Source organism: Mus musculus, chromosome 4 (genome assembly GCF_000001635.26).
Source record: "Mus musculus strain C57BL/6J chromosome 4, GRCm38.p6 C57BL/6J".
NCBI lineage: Eukaryota > Metazoa > Chordata > Mammalia > Rodentia > Muridae > Mus > Mus musculus.
Genome location: NC_000070.6, coordinates 119,129,573 through 119,141,346, shown reverse-complemented (window position 1 = coordinate 119,141,346; position 11,774 = coordinate 119,129,573). Strand labels below are relative to the sequence as shown.

The following is an 11,774-nucleotide window of genomic DNA, read 5'->3' as shown; positions in this document are numbered from 1 at the left end:
TGTGGAATGCTGTCCTCTGAGGAGAGCAGCCATTATCACCCAGGCTTACAGGCACGTACCGCACTGTGGCACCTGGCTTAGCCATCACAGTGTCATCCAGAGCAGCTGGAATGACTCACAAGCAGCCCTGGGCTCAGGACCTGTTCACCTTCCCTCATGGAGGAACCAGGTGGGACAAGTTTTTAGACCTCCCCTGCCCCCGCCCCTTTTGAGGTTCCAGCTGCTCTTTCTCGAACCTCCCACTATGCCGTAGGCAACTTTGTCCTAGCTACACACAGTTTGGGAAGATGCTAGAGTTTATAGAAGGTGAAACATTAATTGAAATGGGAACTCCATCTGTGAAGCCGTGGGCAACTCAACCCACGCTTCAGGGAGAATTCTCAGTTGGGCAGCTGCGTAGGGGTCACCTGTGTCCCTAAAAGTAGGGCCATTGGTCCTCTAAGCTACATTTGGGTGGCACCTCTGTTCTTTCATTAGTTCCCTGTCTGTGGTTCATAGATGTTTATTCGTGTCTCCCCAAGAAAAGTGCAGGTGACACAGAGCAAAGGCAGAGCAGGAGGCAAAAATGCAGAGCAAAGCGTTAACGTGTTAGATTAAGACAGCTCGGGGAGGGCTGGAGAGATGGCTCAGTGGTTGAGAGCACTTTCAGAGGTCCTGAGTTCAATTCCCAGCAACCACATGGTGGCTCACAACCATCTGTAATGGGATCCAATGCCCTCTTCTGGTGTGTCTGAAGAGAGCAACAGTGTACTCACATAAAATAAATACATAAATAAATCTTTAAAAAAAAAAAAGAACAATTCAAGTAAAAGTTTTGGACTGTATCAGGAGACAGTGTGGAGTATGAAGTCATGTGGTAATATGGCAATGTTGCTTTAGTGAGATGATTTTGAGTGAACAGAACAGGGTGACCAAATATACCTGACCCATCCAAAGCCATTTATTCTCTGAGGCAGACGTGAAAAATCAGCCGTGACTTCAATTCATCTACCAGCCACTAGTAGGCAGCAGTGTGCAGAGGATAGGCCAGGCCTGGTTTCCTCACCAGAATGGCCCAGATGGGAGTCAGGAACAGGGGGAAGAGCAATTGTGTGAAGGGAATCCTAAAGACCCAGAGGGAAAGAGGGTGTAGGAGCCAAGGACAAGGTGGCTTGGTCTCTGGAGGATATGGACTGGGGGAGTGGGGAACAATGGTGAGAGGGACACGTAAAAAACAAAAAAAAAACAAAAAAAAGTGAATTTTCAGACTAAGAAAGATGAAAATTCAGATGTGCTCAATGGCAAGTTAGAAACAAATCTGATGGCGGAACCAGCTACTTCCTGATTGAAACCGAGGCCCTTTTTTTTTTTTTTAAAGATATTTTCTTTATTTACATTTCAAATGTTATCCCCTTTCCTAGTTTCCTCTCCAAAAATCCCCTATCCTCTCCCCCCTCCCCTGCTCCCCAACCCACCCGCTCCTGCTTCCTGGCTCTGCCTGGCATTCTCCTATACTGGGGCACAGAACCTTCACAAGACCAAGGGCCAAGGCCCATTCTAGAGGAGAGAATTCATGGATGCTAACGGTTGCTGAAGGATGGATTGATAGTTTCTTCCAGCTGTAGTCACTGACAAGAAGCTGTCAGCATGGTCCTGCAGGCAACTCTGGTAAAGCTCACGGATAAGGAGGAAGCAGAAGAGGAGGAGGGAAGACCATCGAGATGGCTCAGCAGGAAGAAGTGCTTGCCACTAAAGTCTGACCACCTGAGGATTTTTTTTTTTTTGTTTTAAGATTTCTCTATTATATGTGAGTACACTGTAGTTGTCTTCAAACACAAGAAGAGGGAGTCAGATCTCATTACGGATGGTTGTGAGCCACCATGTGGTTGCTGGGATTTGAACTCAGGACCTTCGGAAGAACAGTTGATGCTCTTAACTCTCCAGCCCCCAACCACCTGAGTTTGATGCCTGGAACCTACAGTGGAAAACCAACTTCCACAAGTTGTCCCCTGGCCTCCACACACATGGGAGGCATGAATGCTCTCTCATTACCTCCACCTCTAATATAGTGAAAATCTTAAAATTATAAAGAGAAATCAGAGTGGGGATGGTTGGTAGAGGCAGGGGCTCAGCAGGAGAAAAGGAAGGGTAACAGTGTAATGAAGGTGAATATGATCAGAATACATTCTACGCATGCATAAAATGCTGCAAGGAAACCCATTACGTGTAATATATGCAGTAAAAAGAAAGACGGGCATTACCTCGAGGGAAAAGGGGTACCCGGCAGGTTTATAAGCAGAAAGACACGACTAAAATTTAGAAGGATCACTACCACAAGGAGATTTGTCGCATGATTTGGGGAAAGGGGACAGTACTACTGCAGCTGGACTGTGAATTGGAGAGACAGTGGAATGGGGGGAGGGGCCATGAATATGCAGTTTTGACAAAAGACAATAGACATTCTTTTTCTATTAATGAATGCACTTTTTGAATCAGCTCTCCTGCCTAAAACTGCATTGGGGAAATTCGGCTTAGGAAGCTGAGAGTGGGTTTTTGTGCTGACGTTAGAAGTCCTGACCAGAGGCTCTGATGAAAACAGAGGTCTAAGAATGTTTTAGTCTTGTCCCTCCTTGCTCTGGAGAAAGGACAGACTCCTGCAGTGGATGCACAGCATTATAATGAGGAAATTACAGGCTGCCGCGGAGTCCAGGTAGTTCCCAGGGAGACTGAGGCAGGGTTGCAGATAAAATGCCAACTTGTCTAGGAGCTGGCGGGGGGGGGGGGGGGAGTGGAGGGGGAGAGGAGGGAGCATCCCCCCCAGTTGGCTTCCAATCAGAAACTGAAGGCTGAAGGCTTCACCTGATGCTCGACAGGTGTGCTCCTCCCTAGCTCAGAGCCCGCCCCCCGCTCTAATTGGTGACGACGTCACTAACTCCGCCCCCGCACAGCAGAGGGCTGAGTGCGTCCCTGCAGTGTGGCCTGGAGGATGTGGCCATCTCGGCCCAGTTGCGCCTGCGCGTCTCCGTGTTTAAGGACAGGGAAGGCTCCAAGGCAAGAGGGCTGTAATCTGGCTTTTTCAGCCCTGGACCTGAACTGAGTAAGGCCGGTTTCTCCCTTGCCTTGCCACGCACCTACTAACTCGCTCCCCAATTGTCCCTACCCTATGTGTTAACGGACAACTTACTAGGCGGTGGTGCGCCTTACAAATAGTAAAAGGCCAACAGGCCCGTACTCCTTATCTGGCCTCAGCAATTCAGGCATGGCCCTTCTCAACTTTAATTTGGAACCCGGCTGGAGTTAATTCCTTATACATTCTCTATAGTTTCCTTTCCTTAAGCCCTTTGACATGCTGAGATTGAATAGCTGTATGCAGGGAAAATTCCCTTTAGGTTTTATAAAGGGATTTTTTTTTCGGGTGGGGGAACAGGGGACAGGAGAGGGGACCCGTGGCGCTCTACTATAGCCATTTCTGGAGTGCCTAGCCTTGGACTGAATAACTCTGAATCCAGACAAATGGGGACATATCCCTTCAAGTGCCTCTGAATTCGATGAGGGAGGTTCTCTGGAAAGGACCTGCCTGTTTAGTGCTGCCCAGACACGGTGAACACTCTCAGGTGGCCTCTGTAAATAGGAAAGCTGCCTTGGATACACAGCGTGGCAACAACGTACTGTGGCAGCACAAAGAGCTCCTTTTGTTTGGGGAACAGGGTATGGCCACGGAGTTGTAAAATATGCTTGTTAAACGTCTTGAAGCCTGTCAGATAAAGATAGGATTCCTATCTTCACTTTCAAGATAGTGTTGAAGCTTGCGCATCGAGGCCATCTCGGGGCTGGCAGGGTTAGCTATCAGTCTGAAAGTAGCCTATGAAAATGCTGACTGGAGTTTTCCTCCGGGTCAGAGGTCAAACAGGTTTTTGAGCAACAAAAGGGACACTGCCAGGATCCCCAGCCACTGGACGGTCACAGCCATGCTATTCTGCCCTTTTCACATCCAACCCAACCTGCCTGGCCCCAATCCACAAGCATTTGAAACCAAGTTTCTAAAAACCAGCCATTTATATCTGCTTAGGTAAAGTTACAGGAGTTTGTTGGTGTATTTACAAGTGGGTTTGTCCAGATATACTATAACTTAGTGTCTGTATTTAATATTGACAACCAAAAAATATATAAATATCTTCCATCTATACACAGCAGGGCAGGAGTGTCCGTGTCTTCAGCAGTTAAGTTCTCAGCCTCCGAGGTCCTTCTCATGGTGTTTGTGTGGCCCTCAGTGCACAGGAGACTAGAACCTGGCAGCCCAGCCTGGCCCTTCCCTCTCCTCCCTGCACTCCAGTGCTTCCAACTGGTCTCAGGCAAGGAAAGATTAATTGAGTGGTTGGGTAGGAAGAGACAGGAATGGGCGAATCCTAAAATGGAGTCCGGACCCCTATGGTGCCGAGGTCCAGGCCTGCGGAAGTGGGTGGCAGCTACCGCCTCCAGCGGTAAAGCCTCCTAGCTCAGAGTTCGGTATTAGTGTGTCCTTGGCCATAGGTCCAGCCCTACAGATTAGCTTGGCAAAGAAGGCAAGTGTCTGGACAGGGCGTGGTCCCCACCCTCAGGCACTGGGCCAATCAAGGTGAAGACTACAGTGTGGAGATAGGAGAGTGGCTGATAAAAAAAAAAAATAACAAAATCAGTAATAAAAAAATTATAAAACCTGCTGCTTATCTGAATAGATCTGAGCAGCAGTCTTGCTTTCATTAAAAATTCTGGAGCCATCAAAGTCCTGAATATCCTCCTGGACTTCACTGCTGGCTGAGGAAAGGCGCCCAGGCCCGGCTTGCCCGAGATCTGTCGGTTCGGAAGAGGTCTCATCTAGCTGCCTGTGCTCCAGAGAGATCCTTGGGCTGCAGGGAGCAGGCCGGGCTGGGTGTGGGGCTCCTCACACTTGGGAGTCCGCCCCCAGAGGGTGGAAGAGCTCCTCGGGTGTCTTGTCACTTTGGCTGGCACCCCCCTGCCGGAAGCCGGAAGCGATCTCATCGAAGGTTCGGCCTTTGGTCTCAGGGACTTTGAAGTAGGTGAAGATGAAGAAGAGCACGAGGAGCACCGTGAAGATGATGAAGACGTAGGGGCCGCACAGTTGCTGCAAAACAGACACAGGTCAGCCCGCATCCCGGCTGCAAGGGTCCTGCCATGCTCTCCAACACGAACCTCTGAACCTTTGGTCTTAAGAAGGGGTTTGCGACCGCCACCCAGAGGTGCTATGAAAACCTGTCCTGTGACAGGCTCCAGAAACGGCATGGGAACTAAGGGGAGAGCCTGGACTGGCAGTGCTCTGCCAGGTGAGCTGGGCTTCTATGCTTGCTTGTCACATGACTCTTGGGCCAGGCCATCACAAAGCATGATGGCTCCCTACGTGTAGTTGAACGATGGAGGACAGACAATGCGGCTCTCACCTCCACATACTGGAAGCACATGCCCACAATGAAGTTTGAGGTCCAGTTGGAGAAGCCAGCCACAGCAATAGCAGCAGGACGGGGCCCCTGGCTGAACAGCTCGGCCACAATGAACCATGGAATAGGACCAGGGCCTACTTCAAAGAAGGCCACAAAGCCAAAGATGGCCACGATGCTCAGATAGGACATCCAAGGCAGCCGTTCCTGTTGAGGGAGATAGGGTGAGAGGTTAGGTGGGACATGACAGATTCAGGAGGAAGAGGAGGAGTCTCCAAACTGGGCTGAGAGGTAGGCCTGGGGTCACCTGGATTTGCTGTGCACTGCAATGTGATGGTCTGAGGGCGAATGGCCCCCCATGGGCTCACGTTTGAATGTTTGGGACGGCTAAGGGGTGTGGCTTTGTTGGAGGTGTGTCATTCTCAGTAATTACCCCAGGATCATGCCTGCCTACCTGTGGCCTGCCATGCTCTCCAACATTATGGCTGTGGACTCTGGAATCATGAGCCCCCAAAGTAAAATGTTTTCTTTTATAAATTGCCTTAGTCATGGTGTCTTATTACAGCAATTAAAAAGCAACAGACACACCCAGGTGTCCTGTGCAGGGTCTCAGTCCCACAAGGATCTAGTCTATGCCCATCTTCTCGTGCTCTTGGACTCCAGGGGGCTTTTCCTTGCTTGGGTTGGACTCAGGGGAGGAGTGTGTGCAGTGATAGGCTGGGGACCTGGCCTGAGGTCAATGCTTAGCTTCATTCCTTATCCAGCCTGGGACTTTAGTTCGAGTGGGACGTGAGACGCTTCATAATCTGAAGCTGTCTGAGCAAGTCACATGACTCCAGAGGGAAAAGTCTACCTGACCACGTCTGATGCCAGTCAAAATACAGACATGATAAACATACCATGTGTGGAAGGCACATATGAAACAAATGAATTCTACTTTTAGACTTGAGTCCTAATCTGAAAGTAACTCACTGAATATATGCAGATATTCACAAATCTGGTTGAGCACTTCAGAGAAGCTCAAGCTGTAAAAACTAACATCACAGTTCCTAGTTTGGAGAATGGAGACAGGCGTGTTTGTGCACCTCTGTGGCAGTAAGGGGACCACTGTCCACTGAAGGTTGCTCTGGAGATGAACTGAGGCTTTCTAGGTAAAGGCTCTGTAAGGTTCAGCTTCAGGAGAGGCATTTCCATATGGAGCTTGGGTCTGTCTACATGTGCAGGAAATCCCCAGGCAGGGAAGAGAAAGATCGAGATGGGAGGAAACAACCTGAGAAGCAGAGGTCAGGCCCAGTCCAGGGGCACACTGACATGGGGCAACCGAGGCTGGGTGCAACATGGGTATTTATTTGGGATCTAAATCCAGGTATAATCTACAGCCATGGCACCTTGTACATGCCCGGTGTGCCTCAATCCAGGTCCCCACTCTACCTTGCACTGGGCCTTCCAGGGCACAGCCACTCACCAGCAAGGCCAGGGCGATGGTCATGAGCACAGCACAGCCTGCCATGCCAGCCAGGCCAATGAGGTGCAGGGTCCGTCGTCCAGCTCGCTCTACAACAAACAGCTGTGGGCAAGGAGAAAGACATGTTCTCAGCCTGGTGCCTCTTGGAGCCACCTGCCCAGAGGCTCACCTCAATAGCTAAATACAAGGAAATACATACACTAGTGGGGGAAATACCTCTCCCCACCAGGCTGAAGCTTGGGGGCCTTGTAGGGACCGAGGGAAGGAATATGCCTCTGAGCCCAACAGTACCAGGGTGAAAGGTACTGGTGATCAGAGAGCTAATGCACACAGGCTGTGAGCTTGGGAGAGCTCTTGCCTTCTCACCTCCCTGAGCATCTGTGACAGCTGCACGGGGTGAGTAATGAGCCTCACACGTTTACTGACATTAAGTCTGGCTCCCACAACAGGCTGCCATTCTGTCCTGATGCCCTGAACTGGACCCTGGCTGCCGACCAAAAGCGAGACTCACCGACACCACAGTGAAGGCCGTGTTGACGATACCGGAGCCGATGGTGGCGTACACAGGCTGCTGCACACCTGCCTTCTCGAAGATGCTCGTTGAGTAGTAGAACACCTGCCAGAAAGGGAGATCATTGGAGATCCTCCATGCTTATGGCCTTCTCCTTCCTCTGTACTAGTTACAAGTAGGTGTGGGACCCAAGGTGAGTGTGTGTGTGTGTGTGTGTGTGTGTGTGTGTGTGTGTGTGTTGGGGCATGGGGGATCAACACTTCCCAGGCAGGTGGATACTGCTGCAGGTTTTGGCTCCACAGGTACACTGCTTTGTGTACCCACGGGAAGAACTTAGTATTTCCCTCAGGACTCACTCGCGGTGCACACTTGAGCCTGGACTTGGCTGGGGCCACAGGAAGGGGTAGGTGGGGTACTCACAGCATTGATACCCGACAGCTGCTGGGACAGCTGCAGCACCACAGCGATGAGGATGGGCTGGCGGTAGGCGGGTGAGCGGAACAGCTCCAAGATGGTGACCTTCTTCTCCCGCATCATCTGCCGACCCTCTTCTTTCATCTCCTGCAGGTCTCGGGTCACATCGGCTGTCCCTCGAAGCTTCTTCAGCACTGGTGGGACCAGAGGGAAGGTGGGATGGCTCAGAGTGGGGAAAAGGCCCGAGCTCAGGGGGAGAGGGAGGAGGGCAGGGCCCAGCCCGTACCACTCTTGGCCCGGTTCTCCTCGTTACGATTGATGAGCAGGAAGCGGGGGCTCTCGGGGCAGAAGGGCAACAGGATACACTGTAGCAGGGCTGGGATGAAGATGACACTGAGCAGCAGAGGCCACAAGTCTGCATTGCCCATGATGGAGTCTAAGCCAAACACCTGGACAAAGAAACCAGGGACTGTGAGTGCCCTGCCCTGGCCCTACTCCAGTATCCATCCCAGCCACCAAGCGGGCTGTCCCTGTCTGCCCACCGGCTGCTGGGGGAGGGAAGGACCTTTCTTGTTCCCTCACCTGCAAAACCAGCTCAAACTATAAAGGACAAGCAAGGGACAACGCCACATATAAGTGTGCCCGGCACAGCATGTGGGGGTTGCTACTCAGCTATAGGAGTAAAAGATGGAGGATCCTCCAGGAGAGGAGTGCCATGCTCATGAAGGCTTCTAGGCCTGGAAGCCCAGGTGAAGGCCAAGGGCTCTTGTAGGCTGTGGGTCTGGGGGTCACTGTGCTCTGGGATCTGTCTACCATGAGGTTGTCCTAGGCTGGGCAGCAGGTAGACCCAGAACTGGCTTACCTGGGCAATAAGGATGCCAACGACGATTCCCAGCTGGTGCAGTGTGCCTAGGGCTCCACGTAGAGCTGTAGGTGACACCTCTCCCACATACATGGGCACAAAGCCAGTAGTCAGGCCGCAGTACACACCGATGATGAAGCGGCCCAGGATCAGCATCTCAAAGGACTTGCCCAGTTTGGAGAAGCCCATAAGCACAGCAGCCACAAAGGCCAACAGGTTCATCATCAGCATGGAGTTCCGCCTGAGGATGGGTCACAGGTCAGCCAGCTCCCGGGACCCCCAGACTTCCCAGGAATGAGGCCATAGTCAGGGATGTTTCTGCCACCCCACCTTCCCCCAGAACTCCCCAGACAGGATGACACAGGCTCCCCAAGGCAGGGCTGGAGCCTTTCTTGCTTACCTGCCAAAGCGATTAACAAAGAGGCCGACAGAGAAGGAACCAATCATGCCCCCGACAGAGAAGATGGCCACGGAGAGAGACCAAAGCGTGGTGAGTGTGGTGGATGGGATGGGCTCTCCGTAGCGGTGGTTCCATGTTTGATTGTAGAACTCCTCAATAACCTGCAGGGAGAAGGGCCTGGGTAGGTGGCTACTGTCTCACCATATCGCCAGGGCTTGGCTCTGCTGCAAACGTCCTCACAGTGCTCTCCAGCCAGGCCCCTTCTCCGCTTTACATAGGTTCAGTTTCTCCGGACGAAAAGAGGACTGGGCTCTCCCCCTCTCCTAAGGTGGTCAAGACTCTGAGGATGGTGGCCAAGGAGGACAGAGCAGCAAGGCACAGGGAAGAAAATGCTCCTTCTGCCTATCTGCCCCCTTCCAGATGGCTCTCAACATACTCTAGGCCACAGCTGTAGGCCCTGGGCCCTGCCCCGACCCCCTGCTGAGGAGGAAGCACAGCTAGGCAGACAGGTTATGCATCCTGCGAGCCTGACGAAGTGCGCACTCACTGACTCTGCAGTTTGAGCCTGCAGGACTAAGGACACGCTCTAAAGCACACTGTCACTTCTGTCTTCCAGGCCCAGTTCCCCTGTGGCTGGCTGGAAATGCCACCTGAAGAAGCCACCGCCTCTTTTCTTTTCCAGGTGCTCAGCTGATGATCAGGGAAAGGCCCCAGGCAAGGAAGTAGTTCTAGGAACTGGAGAATCTGTCCTGGTGTGGGCCTGCTCTCTAGCCCTGCCCCCACACCAGAGGGCCTAACCTGGTGCCAAGGATATAGCCATGGGCAGGTGGCACTGGTTCTGACACACTCACCACACTGTCAGGCAACACGGACAACACCCAGTGCCACAGCCTAGCCAGACCCACCCAGCACACATGTACCACGGACAAGCCCAAGTACACATGGGGAACCAACTTTCTAGGTCCACACCCTGTCATGACAGGGCAGAGCTTTTATTTCACTTCACTTCTTCTTTCTTTGAAACAGGGTCTCAGGAACTCACAGCAACCCTCCAGCCTCAGCCTTTTGAATGTTAGGATTATAAATGTGAGTGACTGTGCCTGGATCATATTGTACTCACAAGGCTCTGGGTTTCGGCCAGTCTCTCTCTCACACACACACACACACACACACACACACACACACACACACACACACACACCCCTTATCACCTGCAGCTCTCACACAAGCCATTCCCTCCCAGGTGCACACGGCAAGCTCCTGAGCATGGAACTGCACATCGTCTCTTCACAGCCATTCCATTTCCAGTCCTGATCTACACCCTCAAGTGCAGCAGAAAGGAATAGGTGCAGAAAGGAAAGGTGAGCAGCACTTTGCCAAGGTAAGTGTGTGGGAGTGGGGCGGCCCTCGTCCCTCATCATCTTTACCCCTGCTTGGTCATCATGATTTGTGTGTCAAGTCCAGAGACGGAGCCAGGCTCAGGCTTAGAACAGACTGGGAAAAGGTGGCCTAAGCACCTGCTATACAAGGGAAGCCAGACAGTGCAGGGCTCAGCAGCTAGTTCTGAATGGAAACGTAATGAGTTCTAATCCCAGGTCACTCCTTTGCTCCCAGCTGACTGTGGGCACTCACTGTGAGCAGCCGTGAGCTCCAACCGCCTCTTCTCTAATGCCGACTTCAGCATTGTGCTTATGCATCACTTAAAGGGGGCCCATTCTGAGAAATGTGTTATTAGGTGATTCCACTGTACGAACATCAGAGTGCATTTGGAATAAAACTAAATGCTGTGGGCCACTCAGGGCTCTTGATGCAATTAAGGGATGGCAAACATGAGACACGCCAGGATGCTGGCATGTAACCCAGAAGGGTGTTTCAGGGCAAACTGTTCTAGTATGCAGAAGGAACTCACTGGGAAATTATGATAAAAATATACCCAATAAACTAATAATGGCTATGTCTATTACCATCTTATAATTATTAAAAGTTTTATTCTAAATCATGTGTATATCTGTATGTGGGTTATGTGCACCTGAGTACAGGTGCTCATGTGGGCCAAAAGGGGGTGTCAGATGTCCCAGGGCTGGAGGTATAAGAAGTTGGCAGCTGCCTAGTTTGGGTACTAGGAACTAAACCTAAGTTCTCTGCAAGAAAATCGTGCTCTGCACCCCTGAGCCATCCCTCCAGCCATTACTGTCATCAGCATATATGGTACTTTTTGAACATGACCGTGCATGCTAAACATGTTGTTTCTGTTGTAGTGAAGACTAAATTTGGGATCCTGGGTACACTAGACAAGGGCTCTAGTGCTTGCCTGTTTAGCCTTGTGCTAAACTTTTATGCCTGGCAGCACGGTGGGTAGGTTTACAGACCTATGAGTAACGCTGTTATGCCAATGTTGCTAGATCACAGAGCTATTTTCTACATGGCTTTGTTTTGCAGTGCTGGGGATAAACTCAGGGCCTTGCACATGCTGGTCATATGCTCTACCACTGAGCTACTTTCCAGCTGTTATGGTATTACAGGATAGCCATTCTGTACATACCGTCTGTCACTGAAAAGTCTTTATGTGGCCCATGACTGCTTCCTCTACAGTGCTAGAGGAAACTGAGGAAACATACTTATGGTACCTACCACACAGTACTGGACCCAGTTCATTGAAAACCACTGTCAAAGTCTGACTACATCCTCCTGACAAAATTCCACAGAGAGGG

At 51.3% G+C, this 11,774-nt stretch overlaps 1 protein-coding gene and 1 long non-coding RNA gene across 3 annotated transcripts in view; one reads left to right on the top strand and one right to left on the bottom strand.

Annotated features, from left to right (window-relative positions):
- Positions 1-4,016: 4,016 nt before the first annotated feature.
- Positions 4,017-11,774, bottom strand: part of Slc2a1 (solute carrier family 2 (facilitated glucose transporter), member 1) — a 28,586-nt gene continuing 20,828 nt past the window's right edge. Inside the window, exons 3-10 of one of the 2 annotated variants that reach the window (NM_011400.3) lie at positions 9,064-9,224; positions 8,664-8,904; positions 8,088-8,250; positions 7,808-7,995; positions 7,388-7,492; positions 6,877-6,978; positions 5,415-5,618; positions 4,017-5,101 (exon numbers count right to left, since the gene is read on the bottom strand). In NM_011400.3, coding sequence (NP_035530.2) covers positions 4,901-5,101; positions 5,415-5,618; positions 6,877-6,978; positions 7,388-7,492; positions 7,808-7,995; positions 8,088-8,250; positions 8,664-8,904; positions 9,064-9,224 — 1,365 coding nt within the window. In that variant the 3' untranslated portion in view covers positions 4,017-4,900. The remainder of the gene's footprint in view (positions 5,102-5,414; positions 5,619-6,876; positions 6,979-7,387; positions 7,493-7,807; positions 7,996-8,087; positions 8,251-8,663; positions 8,905-9,063; positions 9,225-11,774) is intronic. The other variant, XM_006502908.2, reaches the window with a different exon arrangement.
- Positions 9,179-11,059, top strand: Gm12867 (predicted gene 12867). Its single transcript, NR_165264.1, has 4 exons — positions 9,179-9,777; positions 10,090-10,149; positions 10,307-10,424; positions 10,678-11,059. It is a non-coding gene; the product is annotated as a predicted gene 12867 (long non-coding RNA).